Raw genomic sequence first — 22,500 nt, 5'->3', positions numbered from 1 at the left:
GACTATGGACGAATCTGTTCATGCCCTTCAGGATTCTCCTTAGACATAGACGGTGCCACTTGCAAAGGTGCGTGGAGTTTGATCGTAACTGACGCGAGCATACGCTGGCGGAAAAAAGCTCTGAATACGCCAAACAGAAATCGAGCCCATGATCACTGACTCTGATAAGTATGGCAGGAGGCAGGACTACTTCCCCCTGAATTTAGATTTGGGCGGTAAAAGAGGTGTCATCGAGTCTCAAATTGATTATACGTAACATCCGATTGGCCGAGAATGTGCAGTTGGGGAGATTTTTTGAGCCAATCACCCGAGGTGTAGTAATTCACGGGCAGGGAAATTAAGAAGTAACTTTGTAAAATTTGTGAGAAGCACTCTAACTTTGCTTCAACAATCATTCAACATTCCGTTTGACCGCCTTATTCAACATTGTTGGGTACGCTCGTGTGCACTAATTGGTCTCTCGATGACGTATCTTTGTCCGTATCCATAGTAACCACCGCGGCTGCAGCCTGGGACTGACTACCGAGCCTTTCGTGAAGCTCTGTTGAATCAAATGTTGATGATGTGTCGAAACTGTTTGCCCACAGTCTCATCGCTTCCAAAACAGCAGAAAAATCTTGAAAGAGGAAAGTATTGTGACAAAGCATCTTAATGTGGGGAGAGAAATGACACCATCCTGGAAATGGCCTAAAGAACTACAATTAAAAACCAAACAAAGATACACTGCATATCTATTTTAAATTAATTGGTTAAATGGGTCCTTTTCTTTCATTTAGATATCAACGAATGCGTGATCAGCAACGGAGGTTGTTCCGAAACGTGCTTGAATACCATTGGCGGATTTATGTGCAGCTGTAGGGAGGGATTTACGACCGACACGGACAACAAAACGTGTGTCAGTAAGTAGATTATGTCGGCCGATGGTGGACTGCAGCTTTACCCAAGAAGCTGACGGGTTCAAAAAATCAAAACGGAATAAACTTTCTTGTAGACCAGCGGAATCATGATAGTTACCATGGGGCGAAATCCGCCCCTTCCCCAACCCCCCCCCCCCCCCCCCCCCCACGACTGAAAAAAAAAAGAGACAGAAACATTCATCTAATCACTTGGCTTTATTTTGCAGATGACGGCAATGCAACCTGCCGCATGTTTCGGACGATTGTTTTTCCTCATAAAATGTTTTCGTGTGACGTCAAGACCCTCTAAGTACCACCCCCCCCCCCCCCCCTCCGTCTTCTTCTGTGCCAGATGCCATGACATGTACGCGCTTCTTGGACTGTTCGAAATGGAAAAACGTCCACCTTTTTAACTGGGCAGGAATGTTTATACAGGGACCATTCATACCGAAAGTTTTAGCAGTCGAACGAGCTCTTTTTTCTACTGAATATTCTACTATTTTTTTTTAATGAAAACATGGAGCGAGATCTGCCACGTCCCGATCGTGTTCTCTCCACCTGCGATATGGATATTATACACTCAATGTATGGTCCCGAAGGAAACAGTTAGTTTTGTTTTCCCGAGAGTCCTGATGTGTCCCTAGATGAAGTTGAGGGAAACATCAGGACTCGAGGGAAAACAAAACTAACTAGTCTCCCGAGGGACCAGACATTAAGTGCTTTGTTATATATTTAGATTTTTCTTTCAACAATCGCAGCAAAACTTCTAGAGCGGGCAACAACTGCGGAAATGTATCCTGGTCCGCTTACATTTGATTTTGATCAGGGGAACGTTTTGCTCGCTTTGTTCAGTGAAAGTTTAAGTGTATAAATTATGACGATGTTCTTCTTTACTTCAGATGAAAACGAATGCGCCACTGGGACTCACAAGTGTACACAACTGTGCCGCGATAGCGCGGGAAGTTATTACTGTGAATGTCACAAGGGTTACAAAATTGGAGCTGATCGTCTGACATGTGAAGGTAAATAAACCGAAAGAGTTGTCATAACATCTGCTAAGACTCGCAGGCCGACTTCCAAAACCTGGTGCACTATTCAATCAGAGAGGTGAAGCAACGACTAGGTCCCCGTGGACGATAAATGCTTATTGACTTGTGACGCAAGATTAGGAACAAGCAACATGCTTAGACGCATTAATTACGCGGGATGCCGTAAGCAGCGCGTTTTTTTCTATTATGCGATTTCACTGGATCTAGTCCACCTTGGCCATGGTATCACGTGCAAGACCTGGGGTTGATCAGGGTGGATAAGCACTATGTGTGATTTCATTGGCTCTAGTCCAACTTGGAATCACGTACAAGATCTGGAGTACACATTGAAGTGCTCATCAAGCACAATACTACTGCAATGTTCATGAAAGTTAATTCTCCAATCGAACCAGTTTGTTCACTGGTCAAATAGTGAACGGGAGGTTGAATTCCAGGGTTTATTAAGGTCCTCCCAGGGGTTTTGGGGAACAACGGAACATGGTTAATTTGAACTGGAAAACAGGGGAACAATGTAAAATATTTTAGGGAACAAGGGAACAAACATTTGGAGGAGGCGAATGCTCTCACCACTGCGCCTTCCCTGCTCCCTTAGTTTTTTTTTGTCACAACAAAAGGTGATGGTGATCAAAACGTTACTGAGTTTATCTCTTGTGTTCAATTAAGATTGTGTCCCTAGTAAGAATCACCCTTACTGCGATTTTCTTAATTCTGTGGAATCTTACCTTCGAGCGCCAAGCCCCAAACTGTGTTTTGGTTTCCATCAATCAAATTTCCGAACATAGCCGGCAAGGCAAGGTCGACTCCGTCTCCGGAAAGTGAATTGGAGTTTTTGTTTCGTTCACAGTTTGAACACCATTGTGATATGTTTATAGAAATTCTTCAGTAAAATGATTCGTACAGATTCCATCGCTTTCCATCGGCGTCGAGTTCGAATGCACGAATAAGTACCGTGGGAACCAAAGATGCTGATTGGTGGGTTATGTCACCCATCAATTGATTTCGTCATCTGTTGTTGGCGTCGGAAGTTTGATTGATGGAAACCAAAGCGCAGTTTGACCGTTGGCGCTTGAAGATGAATTCCGCACAATTATGAAAATCGCAATAAGAGACTGGTGTTGAAACGCCAAGGGAAACCGTAGGTTTATTGCCCAAAACAAAGGATGAGCGTACTTCGCAACAGCGTTTTACATCATAGTGCATATGGCCATTATGGATAAATTTTGTAGTTTTGTATAATTTTTCCAAGTTTTAACGCCATTCATGAGGAGGCAGTGTGGCCTAGTGGTTAGAGCGCTTGCCTTAAGATCCGGAGATCCCGGGTTCAAGACCCGCTCTGACCACTCGTTGAATTTGATCCTGGTAGTCCCTGGTTCAATATCCCAGCTGCACTTGTAAATAGCCAACTGGTTTGCCTCCAGCCAGTTGGGATTCTTAACAGTTGTTGTTGTTCTGTTCCGTCATTTCGTTGTGTTTCATTGGCCCTGAAAAGCCCTATGGGGAGCGGTCAATTAAGTAAGTATTGTATTGTATTGTATTGTATTGTATTGTATTACTTCTAGACAGTCTCAATACAGTTTACAATTCCATATGATGATAAAGTGACTTATCAATACCGCGAATTCGTGTTTAAAAATGATAACTGTTTTGGAGCTTTCGTCGTCATCCTTGCTTTAGGAAGTAAAAACGACGACCACGATTGATGACGATTTTGATTGTTTCAATAAATGTTTCAGATGAGGATGAATGTAAACTTCCAAAGAACTTTCATCACTGCCAACAAACATGTGTGAATACACCTGGAAGTTATTACTGTATGTGTGAGAACGGATTCAGGCTAAGCGCAAATGGCAGGTCGTGTCGAGGTTAGTTAAGGAACCTTAAGGAAATATCTTGAAGCGACAACATGATAGCGTGGTTCACACCAGTGCAAGCGCAAAGGCAAATAGCGCTCACGCTTAGACACCCTGTCAGCAGAGCCTTTCTTAACTCAACGAGAAAGAAAGGGCTCTGCAGAAGTCGTGTTAAGTCTTTATTGAGTATGCGCAAGCCATTGCTTGGAGACAGTCTCAAACCCAGGCCAAGTTTCGATCGCACTCCTAGATGCCATATTGATTTTCGTACTGAGGGCTCGATTTTGACCTCCGCCTTGTCAGAAATATGATGCGCGCGTTACCTAAACCGGTTTGACCGGAGTAACTAGCCCAGAATGTTGGGCTGCGGCGACTTAAAAGACTTGACACGATTTCTGCAGCGCCTCTCTTTCTCGCTCTCTGCCAAGTTTTAGAGAGGCTCTGCTTGCAGGATTACGCTTAGAATGCAAAGCAAAAGAATACGGAATTTTCTCATGTTGTTACAAACTCAGCCCAGGTAGAGCCAAGGTGGAACAAGTATAGGTACCTTAAGCTCGCATTTGAGTTAGCAATACCCCGATTCACACGAAAACAATAGCGAAACTTTGTTTATTTGAGTTGTGAAGGTCACACAACACAACAAACTTCCAATTGATAGTGAGTTAATAGACTATCGATATTGTGCCGATAGACCAATTCAAACCCTTTGGGATTAAAACGTTTTGTTCCAGATATTTCCACGTCGTTTCAATGTGAATGCTACAGTATAATGCAAATACACAAAGAATCTTAACCCCGGGAGGTTTGAAACAACATTTGGTCTATTCCTTATTTCCCCGCAAAAATTGCGGTTTAAAAATAGACACTTTTCTGACGTTGATGGGGACAAACCTGATATCAGATTCTTACTCTTGGGTAATGGACAATTGGTAGCATTACCACGGTGAAATTAACAGCTTTGCAAAAACTGCGAGGTAAATGTACAATTTTGGCTTTCAGACGTTGACGAATGTCTACTTGGTGGCGTGAGATGTGAGCAGAGATGTGTCAACCTCCCTGGTAACTTTTACTGTGACTGTTACCATGGATACCACAGGGATGTTAACCTGCCACACAAATGCGTAGATACTGATGAATGCCGGGAAGGCAGACCCGATTGTCATAAGTGCTTTAATCTTCAAGGAAGGTAAGAATAGAAATTAAAACGACAGTTTAAAGGTCTGAAAAAAATACGTAATATCATTACAACTTCATATCTTTGATATGAGGAGTGAATTTAGTAGACAATCGAACAAAGCAAATGTCGGCTCAGCGAAGAATAGAAGCTGCAGTCTTTCCGACTTATAGAGTGCTGAGCAGGGAACGTTTATCATTTCCATCTTCTATCACTGAGGTCAGCATGATAGAAGCCGTTTGCCATAAATGAATAAATAAGCAAATAAATAAATTCTGGAACTTAAACTGAGGTTGACAAGAAATAGAAAAGATTAGTTATCGGGACTTTCGAGAAACAGGTCCCAGGAGACTGAAGCTCAACGAAAACAGTTCGGTCGCTCGAAAAAAACAACTGACTTATTTACGATGATTTTTATGGCATGATTAGCTATTCCTTTAAATTAAGACTCCTTCTTTTATCTATTCCTTTGTCCATTCATTCTTAAATTAATTTGTTTACTACAGCTATCGTTGTGAATGCGACGCAGGTTATACTGCAGTCAACAATCAAACTCGCTGTGCTGATATCAATGAATGCGCTGTTCACAATGGAAACTGCTCTCAGAGCTGCATCAACACGGAAGGAGGACACATGTGCGAGTGCAACGTGGGCTATGACCCCATTGATCCTGAGTGAGTAATCCGCGTTTCCCAGTTTCTTTCGTTCCTTTTGTTTTTCGCTAATTGCTACGATACGTTTGTTAAACCAAGACTATCTTGAAACACCCATGGTTATGTAAGACTCTAGCAATCAATCAATCAATCTAACCGATAACAACAAAAAAACGATAAAATGGACCAATCAAAACTTCAGCAGCAGCGTAGCAGGTGCCACTCGAGCGCGGGAAAAAAAGGCGCGAAAGGGAGCAATGAATCTGACCAATATAATAAACGCAGGCCATTACAGCAACCAATCATACGTTGTTGCAAATGCGCTTAGCGGGTGCAAGCGGGAGAAGCGAAATTGCGCGCCTACGCGAGAATTAACTTTTGCTTTCACGATCTGGTTCCCTGCGCAAGTCAAATGGAATTTGATAACAATCACCAAGCAACGTGACTCGTAGCCAAAGAGTCAATTTCGTTGAACCCTAAGAAGAAATCCTGTAAATACCATTGGTCGAGTTCCTTTTCTGCAATTTTATAAACTTGCATAAAAGGAACGAGTCCAATATTTTCCCAATACAGAAAAAACAAGCTGCTTCCAGAAGCTTTTTATTATATTGGCTCTCTTGCGCAGGGTTTTCTATTCCTTGAGTCTTGCCTCTTCGCATTGTATGCCTTGCAATTGCGCCATTTCTATTCTTGGTTTTCACCTTGATGCTGTCCTTCAGCCGGTATCCACCAACGCCCTTGTGTAAATACGGATGCCTTTTTTTCTTTCTAATATTGTTTGGACAATGTTAATCAGCTGATTTCCGTCTAGTTGATCAAATCTTCTCTTGATCAAAGTTCAAATGTATTCGATTTTTGGTGCACACAAACAATTTCAGTTTCTTATTTCTTCGCTTACGGAAATGTTTCGTATCTTGCTTGGCAGCGCACGCACCTGCGAAGACATTGACGAGTGCGCAACGAACAACGGAAAAGGACATTGCGAGTACGCCTGCGAAAACACGAAGGGCTCATTCCTCTGCTCTTGTCCCGCGGGCTTCAGATTAGATGAAGATGAGTTGACGTGCGTTGACGTCGATGAATGCCAAGTTCAAAATGGGAAGTGTTCACAGTCGTGCCTCAACAAGCCTGGTACTCACGTATGCGATTGTTTCGAGGGTTATGTCAACTCTGGAGACAATGGGACTGATGTGATCTGTCTCGATATAGGTAAGACTTTGAGAATTTACGAAACAGGGAAAGAAAGTATTGCGAAAGGTAGAGGTGATCGCTCGCACTTATCCCCGTGGACAATTTAAGCAATTATATCTTCTAGATGTTGCCTGTAAAATCTGTTCTCAGGTTGAATCCGTTTTTACTTAGATTAAACTGGTGATCCTCATTTTATTTAGGTTTAATACGCACTCAGATGAATTGAACAAACGTTTTTTGGAGCCTAAGTTAAGCCTAGAGAAAAATTAGGGTCAGTTTAGGATTAGTTTTGGTTATTATACATGGATATCAACTGACTTATACAAAAGTAATCAAGTAAAGCTATGATCCTCGCAGTTGTGAACGCAATTTCTTCATAGTTCTGTTGGTTAGAGCGTCGCACCGGCGTCGCGAGGTCACGGATTCAAACCCCGTTGAAGTCCTGAATTTTTCAGGCTTCTCTACGCAATTGCTAAAATTCCGTTCACAACTGCGAGCTTCACTTGATTTCATATCCGCGATTCAATATATGATTCATTTCATTTTTTCATTGCGTTCATTTATGCAAACGTAAATAATGAAAAGACTATGAATCTGGAGGTTTCGAGTTCGAGTTCTGGTAAGTGCATAGTACCCTTACTTTGTTGTAATGTTGAGACTAAATGGGTAAGTCACGGTATGAATACAGAAACCGATGAGATGATACGAAACAATACTAAGATGTGATGATATGAGGAAGACAAAGCTCGAGGGAAGGTATAGGTGTTTTCAATCCTTTTATAAGGGGTTGATTAGGTAGAGTGCGTATTCAACCTAGGTAAAATGAGGATCACAAATTTAACCTAATTAACTCGAGGTGTGTCGCTTATGATTGGACCTTACTTTACTTCACCGCAGATGAATGCTTTGACGGGACTCACGAGTGTGACAGGCTTGCCGTATGTGAAAACACTGCCGGAAACTACACGTGCCAGTGTCCTGATGGCTATTATTCGCAATGGAAGAATTGTCTAGGTAAATGAAAACAACGTATACGGAGATTAATTTATGTTTTTGAATTTTTCCTTGCATAGGAGTTTCGAGCAAGTTCTCTATATCGCGGGTTTCACGCGCGAATGCCACGCGGGATTAACTCTCGAGAAAAAAACGCGAGAGCGAAGTGCATGGAAAGTGCATGGAAAGTGCTTTCTTTAAGAATTCCCTTGCACCTTGCGCTCTACGTTTCAACATCTTGGCTTAAACCCAAGTAAGCCTCTCGTGTCATCTCATACATGTGATCTCAAGCATCTCATAAGGACTCATGTGCATCTCTGGTCTTACACAATTGTGGTCACACGCAAGTGAATCTCGCACCCACTTGATCCCTCGTGCGATCTGTTTTAGGAAGCATTACACGCGCGTAATTCTCTTTAGGTAGTATCACATAACAGTCTCTTTTCTAGTGGGCTAACATTTCGCAGTTTGCGCGTTTATTTGCATGTGTGGATGTGGGACCTTTCTGCAAACAGGGAGGCTCATATAGCGAAAAGTTTGTCTCCAGAGGAGCTGTGCATGCATACATTTTAAGCCGCAAGCAGTCCAGCGCTTTAAATCTCGCGCTTTCATTAACATCATTGAGATCATTGAGATCCACGACAATTCAAAGTTCAATTACAAAATGTGTTTGATGTTTGGCTTCAGATGTTGACGAATGTGCCAGACCGGAAGGTCGTCAGTGTCATCAAATATGCAACAACACCGCTGGCAGGTAATTGATAATTTTTAATCATCAAACCATTAAGTTGTTTTCTCACTAACCACCCAGCTTATTTCGAATTCAAGGTTCGATAGTTTGGTAACCAAACGTTGATCGAGTGAATAACCAACGGTTCCAAGGCAAAACACTATGATGAAGAAAATCCCTTCTTGTTTTTCTTCACATTTCGAACGCTCTTGCGATGAATGCTCAACAGGAGAAATTTTTTTAGTAATTTCAAGAGGAAGACTGTTTATTTTAACTCCTCTTTTTTTCTTTTAACGATCCGTCATTGCCGAGAAAGTGACGTCATTTACTCACTGGCTTAAAAATGAAGTGCGTGATTGTCAAATTCGTATTCTGCTTACTAATTAAGAAGGCTCGCTTGAGTTTTAGGGCCGCGGGAAAGCTGAGCACTAGTATGTACGCGCGTGTTTTTCGGATTTTTGTGACGTCAGCGTGACCAAATCTGTAAAATTAACCCCTAATTTTTTCGCGTTCCCTTCGGAAAATTTTTAAAATCTGGCTCAGTTATAACCACATACAGTTCCTATCAAATACCAATCTGTAAGAGCTAATCGAATATATTTAGCAAAATGACAAATTACAGAATATTTGCAAAACCGTCTGAACGACCTTGACTTTTACCACTTCGAAATGTCAGGCAATATGATTTCCATAATGTGGCAAGCAATGAAAAAATGCCACCGAAGGAAAGCATAAATATTAAGGAATTTACGCCAAAAATAGGAATATATTTGCCTGTCGTAAGATGTGAGGCAGTGCGGCCATTTCATTAGATGTGAGGAGGAAGTGTGGCCCAGTTGTTAGGGAGCTTGCTTTGAGATCCGGAGATTCTGGGTTCAAGACACGTTCTGGCCACTGGTTGAATTTGTTCCAGGTAGTCCCTACTGGTTCAACTTATCAGTTGCACTTGTAAATAGCCAACCAGCTTGCCTCCGACAGTTGGAATTCTTAACAGTTGCTGTTGAATGTTCTGTTCTGTCGTGATTGTGTTCATTGGCCCTGAAAAGCCCCTATGGGGAGTGGTCAATTATGCATGTATGTATGTGATGTTGCCATGGTAATGGTCATAATCCAAAAATTGACACCCAAAAAATAAGCCTTATTATACCGGTACCCATACTGGTAAATTTTTACGGGGAGAACGTTAAGAGAAATTAGCTGGGTTTCCTTTTGTAACTCGTGCCCTGTAGTGAGAGTAGAGGGAGCGACCTTCAGCCGCATTCGCGGGCACTGCACGCTAGTGGCAAAATGACATCACTTTCTCCTCGATCCAACCCTCTGAGAGCTTATCTGTCAGAACCACACCAAGTAATGGAGGACCGTTAAATGAAAATATTGCCGTCAAAATAAATAGTGTTTCTCTTGGAGTGAGTGCATAAAATCTCGCATTTCTAGTATTCAGTACAAGAATGTGTTGCTGTTGTTAACTCTCTGTTCCACGTTTTTCTGGGTATCGAAACTTAATGGTCGTTAATATCTTTATCTGAATAGTATTTAATAGGAAGTTTTATACCAACCTCTAGACACACCAATAACAATGGAGAAATGTACGACTTCTGGTGGACGCACAAAAGAAGCTAATGAGAGATCTTTTGTTTTCGTCCACCAAGATGGCGGTGATGACGTCACGTGAAACCGTCCTATTTCTAATCGCGTCCTTTCATTTTTCAGCTTCCATTGTGCTTGTAGAGAGGGGTTTGCTCTTCAGGCGGACAATAAGACCTGCGCTGGTGCGTAGCTTTAAAAAGAAAATTAAATTACCCTGTTAATTGCTGACAACGGCAACGCAAGGTTGCAGATCACTTGATTTCATATCTGCACTTCAATATATGATCTATTTCATATATCATAGTATCGTTAAAACTAATTATCATAAGAAAAACTTTGCACTTAGACTCGCTTTAAAGACGAGGCAGACATGAAGTCGGAAATGGCCTATTCGTTTAATTTCGCATGCAAGTTATGTGCCAATAAACCATTTTACAGTTCTGTGCTCAGTTACCAGGCCTTTGAATGAAAGCGAGGCTGGAGTTGACCTTGCTTTAATACAAATCTCATTGCTTTTCTTATGTAAATCATTTTGTTGCAATGCTAACGAGTTCTACTTACATAAAGAAAAGAAGTGAGGTTTGTATCAAAACAACGTCAACTCCAGCCTCGCTTTATTCAAAGGCCTGGTAACTGAGCACAGAACTGTAAAATGGTCTATTGTTCTGTCATTATGGTGACGAAAACGGAGATGACAGGGAGAGAAAAGTGAAAAAATATGCAGTCATTTGCTTACGACGACAAATTTGTCCATTTTGAGAATTGTCGCAAGGAAATATCAAAAATGTGGAACGGAAGTGGGGGTTGTGTAGAGCCATTAGGAACCTTAAAGAACGACAACGGCGACCGCAACGAGAACGTCACAAATTTGCATATTAAGGGGGATGGCTCTTACCTACCAAACCGTTGCTCTGGACTCCTTCAAATAGCCTTTTCTCTACTTCCTTTAACTCTACAGTTATCCTTTTTTGCCAAGTGTTTTCTATTTAACATTTCTTTGTCTGGTTCAAATCACAACCACATTTGGTAAATCACGTGACCAAAAACTCGGCGAGTTAAATATGTTTTCCACAAATTTTTAAAGTGTGAGAACATTCTAGCGCAAAATCTGTAGCATGGATTTTAAAAGAAATCATTTCTCAAAATAATTATGACGTCACAAGGCCCTCCCTTGATACACTTTTCAAAATGTCAGTTCCATTTTTTGTCGAAATAGACATTCCATGCTACAGTTTACGAAAAATCATGGGACAGTTCCCATCCGGTGAAAAAAATGGCCTCTTCCTTTCGTTTCCTGAGAACTTTTACCTGTTTTACACTGAAACGCACGTGAACGTGAATTTATATTTTGAGATGACATTCTCGTTGCAGTCACCGTTGTCGTTGCTTAAGCTCCGTATTCTTGGTTTGCATCCATGTGATGAGACAGCCGTGTTGGTGTACAAAAGAAAAGCAAAATGTCGCGCGCGTTTTGCATAAGAATAGGGAGCTTAAGCACGCGCGTTTTTGAGACGCGGACGGCAACCGGAAGTGAGATGTTTTCCGTTTTAACTTGTCTTCACACAACTACATTTACATAGACCGTATTCATAAATGGCGGCTAAGTAATGATTCTTTTGTCTTTATGCTAATCATCCTAACTAGCCTCGTAAACACGAGCAAAATTCAAAAGAATTTTTGTTCCAAAGTGAGGCTAGTTAGGATGATTAGCACAAAGACAAAAGAATAATTTCTTGACCGCCATTTATGAATACGATCTATTGCTAAGTATCTTTTCTCCATTAGAGATGATTAGCATAAAAATCTGGGAGACACCACCTGCACGCGAAATGTTCTCTTCCGGTTGCCGTTCGCGTCTATAAAACGTGCGTGCTTAATAAGCTCCCTATAATAGAATCAAATTCCCAAGAGATTTTTTCACTATTGATCAGGGGCCGGTTGCTGGAAACCTTGGTTAGCGCTAACCTTTGGTTAAGAGGTATCAGAACCTATACGTCTCCATGGTATTTAACGCCGGTTAGCCGTAACCATGCTTCGAGCAACTGGCCCCTGTACAACAATGTGGCCGCCATTGATGTCAGGTGCAAGCCAAGGATTGCTTTTCCTCATAAACTTATAGGCCATTTCAAAAACGTGAGAAGACTGGGACGAGTTTGGTTGTTTTCCGTTTGTTTAAAAAACTAAGACATTCAAATGAAAGATCAACCAAGTTTGAGAGTCTTTACCAAGAATAGATGTATTTAGAGGAGGAAAATGGTGAAATAATATATCTTCAAATATCACCTAAAATAGAGAGTTTGTATGGAATGGGTAGACAGGCCACAAAATTATAAGGGTTTGTATGGGATTTTACAACTTTTGCAGGTCTCCCGTTTGGCCAATTTTCCGTAGAAAACTCTCAAACTTGGCTGGATAGCTTTTCATTTGGTAACATTTCAGTTGAAGAGTTTAGATTTTCAATCCAAGCAAGTATAAGAAACTCGTCCCAGTCCTCTCACGTTTCTGAAATGGCCTATAGAGCGTTTTCATATGACGTCACGGTGGAGGAGTGAAACAAAGGAACAGCGGCCATGTTGGAGGAGTGAAATATTCTTTAGGGAATTGAACTCTAGTTTTATGAAAATTCTCATAAAACAAATTTTTAGTATGCAAATACACTCGAGACACGAGCACTAAGCCCGAGTGGTGACCACGTGGCCACGTGGCCTCGCGAATGCAACGATGTGCTTAATTAACTCCCCTTTTTTTTTCATTTTTCACGGTACAGATATCGATGAATGCACATTGAGCAAGTGTGAGAAGGGCTGCATTAATTCCAATGGAAGTTACCTGTGCACATGCCCAGCTGGGTATCAACTTGCAGCAGACGGACACCACTGTGATGGTAGGTAGGAAGGACTTCCTGCGCGATGCTGAAAATATTCAAACAATAATTATAGATCTGTTGTTGTTTTTTTTAAAGAATATTTAAAACCTCAAGCTGAAAATGCCGAACACAACGGCTTTACTTATTGGAGATACAGGAATTCAAATCAAGTCAAATCAAAGTAAAAACTCAGATGTTGATTTTGATGCGATGAGGAAACCCGGAAAATAAAATTACAACGGAAAGATTTCTAAAGGGTTATGCACTCAAGGAACTCATAGCGGAATCAAAGTACGTAAGGAATTTGGAGTTTTGAGTACGCTGACAAGCAAAGTATTCTTTTTCTTGTGTACAGATATAAACGAATGTTTAAATGACAATGGTGGGTGTGATCACAGATGTGTAAACGAAAATGGAAGGTAATGTTATTATTTGCATATACCGATTTTCTAGCTCTTTCCGCACTGGAAAAGTATTAGTCCCAGTTTAATTCTTCTAAAATGAGCTCAAAATCCACCTGCGGCGCGGCATAGTTACTTGGAAAGGACGACATACAGAGAAGGAGTTAGTTTCTGGTACCTGTTGGAACGAAGTCATTTTGTTCAAACTGTGTATTTTCAGCACAAAATCAAGTCTCAGTTTTAATTCTTATGACTCAGTTGTTACATGGAGTTCACCGGTCAACTCTGTGGGACGTGTGTACTAAAATTACCATATTTCGTGAGAAAGGTCTAGAAGCTCGTAGCGACAAATGTCCGACCGGGGATATTCCCCAGTGTTCCAGTTTGTTAATTTTCAACCTCGTATGTTGGGTTCCTGCTGTTATTATGGATCACTAAATCTCGGCTATTTAACAGTTATTCCATGAGAGCACGTTGGTGGTGAATAGCCAACGAGGCGCGTAGCCAACGTTTTTTTTCGTTTTTGTGGCAAGGGATAGAGGCTGTAGCCAGGATTACAGGAAGTGAGACGGATTTGACGAAAACGACCTACCTTCTTAACTTCCATGCATTTTTATGCTCCTTCTTTCAGCTATTCTTGTGCATGCCGCCGTGGATTTAAGCTTCTCAGAGATGGAACAACTTGCAGAGGTAGATTAACAATCTTTAAAGGAACTTTTGCTGACGTTATTGTTAAAAATTTGTTTGCATCATGCTACTCACAATTGACTTTAAACGTTAGAAGAACTTGTTAACCTTGGTCAAATCTCCAATTTTAAGCCTTTTAGCTGCGATAACAAGCCAGTTATTAGCCATCAAAGTCTGATAAATTCTTGGGCGGCAAAGGCGCTAATGACCCAATACGATCTTTGTAAAATTTTGAATTATCAAAGCGTCATCGCTCAGAGATTATTTCGTAAATCACGTTCAAATTTCAGAAATAACTCATTATGCAATGCACTGTCAATATACAGTACTTTTAGCCTGTTCTAGGCTCCCAGATAGTCGGGAAAACGAAAACAACTGCGTGTGAAAAGCGAGTGGGGTGTTCCTCGACCCAAGCCCCCACTCATTTTTCAGAGGCATTTTTTTCTGAGAGCCTGGAACAGACTATAGTACTTCATTCTCGGCTGACAGATTAGGAAACAATAGCTTTTTGCCAATGCGGCAAAAATGTAAACAAAGATTCTCCTGTACCATATTCGTGTTCGGGTAAACAAAACGTATGCTGATTTTCGGATTTTCAGTGATTTAAAGAAATCACACGAGCGTGACGGAGCCCCTTTAAAGTACAGATCTAGTGATTCTATTTTTATTCTCTATCGTCAGATATCGATGAGTGTCTACTGAACACTGCATGTTGCAATCAAGATTGCACCAACACAGAAGGAAGCTACAATTGTACTTGTCACCATGGATACTCGGCGATAAGCAATTGCACTTGTGTGGGTAGGTAAACTAATTCAAAACAGTTCCTTGGCTTTGTTCCCCTCTGAAATCTCTCTCGAATGAAGATATCTTGAGACTCTGACCATCAGGGATCTTATGATCACCTTGTAGTGTCAGGACCCTCAAGTAGAACCTCTATCTCCCATACTTGCTCTAGGAGTCAACCCTTTCGATTTCCGAGTAGATTTATTTATAGAAGGCCTCCCTTGGGAGATTCAGCACGCCCACTGCTTAACAGCCAATCTCCCTTGCGAGATTCAGCACGCACACTATTGTAAAAGCCAATCCAAACAACTATCTCAGCGTCATTAGAAATATGATACTTTTCGCGGGACCGAAAAATAAATTTACTCGGGAAAGAGTTGACTCCAGGTATTAGTGGAGATAGTGATGAGCTCCTGGAAGTATCTTTAATGGATTGCTCATGTGCGAAGAGAAGAAAATGTAAGACGAGCGAAAAAGGTGTTTATTTGCATTGCCGACGAGAAAATTCTACAGAGACCCTTGTAAAGATCGGCAACCTGTCGGGGATCACAACCCAGAGGGAAAAGAATAGCCACGCCGTAAAAACTTGAGTTCAGCTGGCTTATTAACACATTTTTGGACCTGCCTCAAGGTGACTATTGTTACTCAAGAGAATTACATTATATTTGACTGTACATTGCTTTCTCGTATGTTGCAAATTGAGTTTCAAACTCAGCCGGTATAATATTTAGAGAAGGATGCTGACTTCAACACTTCGGGAACGTCATTGCAAGCTATAAATTCGTATTGTTGTCTTTATGAAGAATTCATTTTGTCTTTGTTAGTTCTATTGTTCTCTCAGCCAATCCGCACTGAGAAGCGGCAGACATTTCCTGAGATCTGGTTTTTGATTTTCCTTAGTTAATTTGGGTTTTGATAAACTCAAAGTTAAAAAACAATCATAACTTTTACCTGACTGTCAAATGTCCTTTTTTAGACACTGATGAGTGTCAATCAAACAACGGTGGCTGTCAGCAGATCTGCACTAACAACCGCGGAAGCTATGCGTAAGTCAGACCATGTGCGTGTTGCTCTAGTGATGTAAACATCTTGAGGGTTGGAAGTGGGGGCTAAACGGAATCTAGCTTATACCGTTGTTGTAAACGATCATTTCACCTCCGGACGTTTTTCTAAGTGACTTGTGACTTCACTTGAAGAAGAAAACACTTTTCTTCTTAACGCGAAGTGTTAAACTCAATACCCTTTCACCAGATTTTACAGCGAATAACTCAGTTGATGTGTATCCACTACGCTTGGTGGTTATGGGGAGAGAGTAGTGGTTAGGGCGTCACAATGGCATGCAGACATCAGCTCTTGTGACAGAATAAACTTGTATTCGTTGATCCCAAAATCTCTACGTCGGTTTGAAAATAGCCATCTTGGAGCTCCCGGCCTGCTGAGATTCTTAGCTTTAGGCTTTTGCGCTGATTTTGCCGGAATTGTTGTTTTCTATACACGGTCCCACATTTAAGGTTGAAGCTTTGAATACCATCATATATGTGGGTACTACTGTCTTTGCTTTAATAGTCTACTTTGATTGAGACTATGAGAGAGATTTAGCCTCACGATGCAATCATGAGGCCAAAATCAATTGCGTTTTTTCCAGAAGCCAAGATAATTAACTTTTCTCATTGTGGTTCGCTTTTTAACTTTTATCTACAGATATCGCGCAACTTAGAGTAATAGAACTTTCATGTTTTCATGACGTTTCACATAAACGCCAGGCTAAATTTCTCTATTGTCGCGACACGAACTTAACACTCGAACATTTCACGTTTGAAGTTCTCTCTAGATACTTTTTCCCTTTGTGTTGCGACGTCAGTCCTCACTGATTTTCATTCTTCTTTTGTATTAGTTGTTCCTGTAATTCGGGTTTTGTAATGGACTCTGAAGATCCCACTCGCTGCCTGGATATAAACGAGTGTCTAACGGTAGGAAAGAAATTCATTCTCATTTCCATTCATGCATTGATTGTTAAATGCACCTGTTACGAACCAGACTTCATAAATCAGTAGCGAGAAACTCGTTTTGTATAGATGAGATGATCTTGTTACTTGCCAAATGTCTTTTTCGATGAGGAAGGACAAACCGGTTCAATCTTTTGAACAGGCTGTTAGGAATTGGTTTTAAAAGGAACGGACACGAAGAAACAGACAAAAAAATTACCCTATCCCAATCGAGCTACTTCTTATGACAATCCAATGAAATTAAAGTTATTACCATAAAGCTTATTTAGCCTAGAACGAGGAGAAAGTGCGTCTTTTGTAATGACATCTGCAAATGGTTTGGCTCTCTAGTGCACCAAACCAGTTCCCCAACGGTCTGAAAGAGCTGCATGTTATGAGAGTTCGTGGATTTCCGCCTCTCAATGAAAACCCACATTAAAGCGACTTTCGTATGCTCTTGAAAAAGTGTTCGCAATTTGTGTCACGGACCAATGTTTGGCAAGATTAAAAAGAAAGCTTTTCCTTATTCCCGCCAAGTAAACTCCGAATATGGGCAGTAAACAGTTCGATTGCCCAATCACATTACTGCATTTCAAATGACGTCAAAGTGAATCTTTCCAGAACGTTCCATGAGGAGATGGCGTTGTTTGCATCCGCGTTCGCTATGCCAATGAAAATTCACGCTTGTTTGTTTTTGGTCTATAAGCCAATTAAATGTTTTGTATTCTTGTTTACGTTCTGTTTTTACGTTTGTTTTTCAAGGTTATATGAAAGTCCTCTAAGATTGATTTTTGTTTCAGGACAACGGAGGCTGCCATCACAACTGCTCCAACACTCCCGGATCTTATCAATGCACTTGTCACCCGACTTTCAAGTTACAAATGGATGGCAAAACTTGTGGCCGTAAGTTCCATCTTCTTCCATTCGCGGCGTTCAAAAGGTTTCATCATTTGAGAAACCGTCATTCAACTACAGTTGAAGAAAGAATCTCAAGGAGCTCCTCAAAACGCTCCGTATCATTCTTATCGAATGCATGATGACAAAAATGTTGAAGTCCTTTTAGCAAGCTGTGCTTCTTCTTCTTCTTTCTTTGGTCTAAGCAGGTGTTTTACAACTGTTTGTTGTTTGTTTGTTTGTTCGTTTGTTCGGTTGTTTTCTTGGTTGGTTGGGTGGTTTATCCACATCAACTGTATTCTTGCCCGCACTCGGGACGCAGCTCTGTGTACGTCATGGTCCATTCTTTCTTTTGTATCGTTCTTTATGTCCATTGTTTTCTAAACCAATCCCGAGAGTCGTTTGCGCGGCGGCCCTATTCTTGGTTTGCATCGACGTGATGAGACGGCCATGTTGGTGTATAAAACTATAGAGAATGGCCCCTCTAGTTTTGCTTAATAATAGCGTCAACTTTACAGTATTAGGGAGCTTACACACGCGTGTTTCGAATTCTTAGACGCAGACGGAAACCGGAAGTGAGCTATTTTCCCTTGTAACTTGTATTCGCGCAACCACATTCACGTTGCAAAGTACCTTTTCTCCATTAGAGATGATTAGTATAAAAATCTGGGAGACAATATTGTCCTGGCACGCGAAACGTTCTCTTCAGGTTGCCGTCCGCGTCTCAAAAAACGTGCGTGCTTAAGCTCCATTGTCCTGTACACCAAAATGGCAGCCGTGACGTCAGTTGGAAATTAAACCGTCCATAGAAAATGTTCGGGGCATCACAACGAGTCCATTCGCCGGGTGAAATGTTCCTTCCAGAGATGATACTGGAGGGTCGAAAAGCGCGTTTCGGTCGCACAACAAAAATAATAGTCCTTTCCTCAGGAAATGTTTCAATAAACAAAGAATGATCGTTTTCCTCTTCAGTTTTTCGTTTTTAGAAAATGGACCGGAATGTCGTTGTACCATTTCATTGTTGTACCCATCTCTTGACGAAGTACAGAACAGTATCCAGTTTAGCTGAAACTGGCTTTACATTCCAAATCAGTGGAAAGCTCCAAAAAACCATCCTGAAGTATGACTTCGGCAGATAAATGGCCTTGGGAGTCCATTAAGTCTTCTGCAATTGAAGTTCCCAACCGAGAGACTTCTTCTTTCCGATGGCTCTACTTAAAATACTTTAAACGTTGCATAAATTTCTTTACAGAAATGAAGAAACCACTTTATTTTGTAAATACTGAATCATTGCCTTAAGGCGCTGTTACACTGTGCACTTTTTCGTGCAACTTGTCTCGCAACGCATTGCGAGACAAGTTTTACGAGTCATTGCCCAATGTAACATACCTTGCAAGGACCAAAGACGTTTTCGAAACCAGTTGCAGAAGCCGTTGCGGAAAGTAGAATTGCAACGGTTGCAACGATTTTTTAAGCATTGTGCAGTGTAATATCTGTCCTGCAGATGTGCCGCAACGGTTTGCGGCACTAACCAATGAAAACGTTCCTTTAACCTCATGTGATCATCGAAACGAGACAATTTGCATGAGACGTTGCTCAGTGTAACACCCGTAAAAACACTTGTTTCGAAAATGTCAGTACGTTTGTAGAAATGGCGTTGCGGTTCAAGTTGCACGAAAAATTGCACAGTGGAAAAACGCCTTTAACGTGCCAGAAATGTTTATCATTTTCTGCCATAGATTGTCCCACTTGTGACGAATTTGAATCACTGCTGCAAACAGTTGAAGTCTTGAAGAAGAAGGTACCCTACCTTAGTAGTACATTTAAATTACTCAAGTATCTGCCCAAATCAAGCCTTTTTAAATTATATTAGTCAAATTACTCCAAATCGTTCGAGATGCAGAGGGGTGGGGGGGGGGGGGGGGGCGGGGGTGCCCACCATTTCAGAAATACAATTGGTTCGAATGGTGAGGGTGTTTGGAAAGAAAATTGAAAAATCCATCGTTGGGTACTTAAGTCCTACACATTATCTCAAGTTTGGTCAGTTCACGTCGTTGTTAGGACGAGAACGGCAAAAAAAGAAAAAGTTTCATAATGTAAAACGCACTTGCGAGGACTGCAAAGTCATTGTTTTCTTTGAATATCATTGGTTAAAAGAGCGAAAATAAACGTGCTGCACGTGAGGCACGCATTTTAGCAAATATTCGTGCGGTAGTCTGCAACAACGAAATGAAATCGTTAATTTGAGGTTTTGACGACAACGTGAGCATGCATGACTTTTGTCCGCAAAAATTTTGTCAATTGTGATGACGAATATCGCTGAACCACTTTCGATTTGTTTTTTTACCACAATATTCAACGCTAAAAAATGTCAGAGCGAGAGCAAAATCATGACACAAAGAAAGAGCAAGCGTTGTGTATCACTTTCTCGCAATATGATTGGTTTATTTCCCAAATTGGGCGTTCCTAATTGGCTATTGCATTGCGTGACAAATTGACGCGAGAATGACGCGTACAGAATTGTCTAGACTCTTATCGACAACGGAAAATTAGCCAATCAGATTGCGAGATTACAAGCAATTGTGGTAAAAATTTATTTTTAGGATAAATCGTCCATATTCCTCGACGTAAACGAGATGGAAAAATCGCGACAGACTTACGATAGCGCAAAGTTATATTCTCAGGTGACGTTTTGGTCGACGTCGCCTCGTAAATCTAAAAGTTCCTACGATTGCCGACGTTGTCGAAATTTAAGACCCCGTCCACACTAATGCCTTTGAAAACGAAAATGCATACTTTTTCATCCGTCTTCGACTTCCATCCACACTATTATTATCTCAAACAGCCGTTTTCGAAAACGCTCTCTAGAGTACAGCTTTTCTAAAACGGAAGTTCAGGGTCTTGGTGTGGACGGGCTAAAACGCCTTGTTGAAGAGAATGAAATGAAGTTTTGTACTTTGTTTTCTTTTTTTCTCCCAAGCTCGCCTCTATTGAAGTCTGGAGGCAGAGTACGAATAGTCCGGGATGCATTTTTGAGCTTGAATTCAAACCAAATGGAACTTCGTGGAGGAAAGATCCTTGTGAGATGTGCTATTGTGAGGTACGACGTAAACTTCATCTAGTGTTCTGGGAAAGCGCGTGTCACTCCCAAGGCTTTTCAGTAACTCAACATTTATTTGTCACACCAATGTTCACAACAATTGCATTCTAATCTGGATTTCAACTAGCTAAGCACATTCCCATCGGACATCCCTTTATCGTAAAGAAGGAATACATTTCTACGAGGTTCTCTTTTTTCGTTTTCACCGAAATACATATGACCGGTTCTTGATCATTATAAATTGAAACCGTACTGTGTTGAACAATTCTCACCGGTTTTTGGCAAATGGTACATACTCTGTCTCCGAATGAAAGGGGGTCCCTTTCTTTTGGCTTAAAAATCCACGCGATTTCTTCTTTCAAATGAAAAACTCCCTGGTTCGCATACACTGTTTTCATTTTTTTTAAATCAGTATAAAAATATATGACAACATCTTACATAAGTTACAAAAATTAGCAATACTACAGGGTTACACACACCTTGGGTTTGGGGCCGTCCGGAGGGTAAATGTCTTGGGTGTGGTTCAGCTCAGGTTCCATGTTACCCTTGGGGATGCGGTTACACAGTAAAAGACTCCCCTTAAGGTAAAATAAAAGGGTATAATTAATATAATTAGGGATCTTCGTGTATTAGCCACGTTCTGCTTTTTGATTGGCCAAGCCACCTCAGGGAGCAGATCATTAAAACCGTACTTCTCAGTTCAGGAACTGTCATGTGAAGTTCTTTTGTTCTTTTTTATGTATCCATGGAAATAACCCTAGGGCAGTTTCGGTCTAGGAAAAGCGGTTACACCCAAAAACGTCCCTGCCCGTGGGCAAACGCTATTTAACCATGGGTAAAAGGGCTAGTGTAACCACAACTAATATCTTACCATATCCTATCTTGCGGTACATTACAATATCTCACGGTATATTACGATACACCTAATACACTACAGCTAAATTAAAATTAGCTAAACTACTAACAATGATAATACTAATATTGACTATATTCATCACTGGTTCGCATACACAACCGTAGGACATGCAAAATAACGCTCGTTCCGCATATTAGGATATCATGACCGGGACTTGAGTGGACCATATAGAAAGGAAAACCAGGCGTTAGGAAATGGCCTCGACATTTCCTAATCTGTAGATGCGGATCTTCGACCGAGCTTTAATTAGGCTTTAATTGGGAACAGTCGCTCCCTGGTGCTTCAATTGAGTAAAAGGTTAATTTGCGCGTGACTCTCATAGATGGTTTTAAATCACGTGATGAGACGGCCATGTTGTTGCACAAAACAATAGCAAATCATGGCTCATGTTTTGCATTGTAACGTAATAGAGTCAAATTCCCAAAAGACTTTTTTCTCTATTGTTCTGCAACATGGCTGCTGTGACGTCAGCTGAAAACCATCGATATGAACAAGAGGATTCAAGATTCTGTATCATTTCTTAATTTCAGGGAAGCGATGCTCGTTGTGAGCCAATTCTCGGTTGTCAAGGTAGGAATCAGGAATTTATTCTCTTCTTTTTTAATCTGTTTGCTTCAGCAAAGCGAGAGACCCCTCTCAACATTACGTCAACTGTATAGGACGTTTTCAACCAAGCTCTAGAGACACCAATAACAACAGAAAAATTTACGACTTCTGGTGGACAAACAAAAGAAGCTAATGA

At 41.1% G+C, this 22,500-nt stretch overlaps 1 protein-coding gene across 2 annotated transcripts in view; it reads left to right on the top strand.

The window, feature by feature from the left end:
• Positions 1-22,500, top strand: part of LOC137999878 (fibrillin-2-like) — a 35,784-nt gene that overhangs the window by 10,511 nt on the left and 2,773 nt on the right. For both annotated transcript variants that reach the window (XM_068845837.1, XM_068845838.1), the window contains exons 7-26: positions 1-67; positions 777-899; positions 1,796-1,918; positions 3,679-3,807; positions 4,795-4,981; positions 5,476-5,643; positions 6,548-6,831; positions 7,711-7,827; positions 8,494-8,560; positions 10,247-10,305; positions 12,891-13,007; positions 13,345-13,408; positions 14,022-14,080; positions 14,759-14,878; positions 15,840-15,909; positions 16,758-16,833; positions 17,649-17,751; positions 19,482-19,543; positions 20,723-20,842; positions 22,289-22,328. The exon at positions 1-67 is cut by the window's left edge and continues 59 nt beyond it. In XM_068845837.1, coding sequence (XP_068701938.1) covers positions 1-67; positions 777-899; positions 1,796-1,918; positions 3,679-3,807; positions 4,795-4,981; positions 5,476-5,643; positions 6,548-6,831; positions 7,711-7,827; positions 8,494-8,560; positions 10,247-10,305; positions 12,891-13,007; positions 13,345-13,408; positions 14,022-14,080; positions 14,759-14,878; positions 15,840-15,909; positions 16,758-16,833; positions 17,649-17,751; positions 19,482-19,543; positions 20,723-20,842; positions 22,289-22,328 — 2,155 coding nt within the window. The remainder of the gene's footprint in view (positions 68-776; positions 900-1,795; positions 1,919-3,678; positions 3,808-4,794; positions 4,982-5,475; positions 5,644-6,547; positions 6,832-7,710; positions 7,828-8,493; positions 8,561-10,246; positions 10,306-12,890; positions 13,008-13,344; positions 13,409-14,021; positions 14,081-14,758; positions 14,879-15,839; positions 15,910-16,757; positions 16,834-17,648; positions 17,752-19,481; positions 19,544-20,722; positions 20,843-22,288; positions 22,329-22,500) is intronic.

Source organism: Montipora foliosa, chromosome 4, assembly GCF_036669935.1.
Source record: "Montipora foliosa isolate CH-2021 chromosome 4, ASM3666993v2, whole genome shotgun sequence".
NCBI lineage: Eukaryota > Metazoa > Cnidaria > Anthozoa > Scleractinia > Acroporidae > Montipora > Montipora foliosa.
This window is presented reverse-complemented; position numbering and strand designations above follow the sequence as displayed.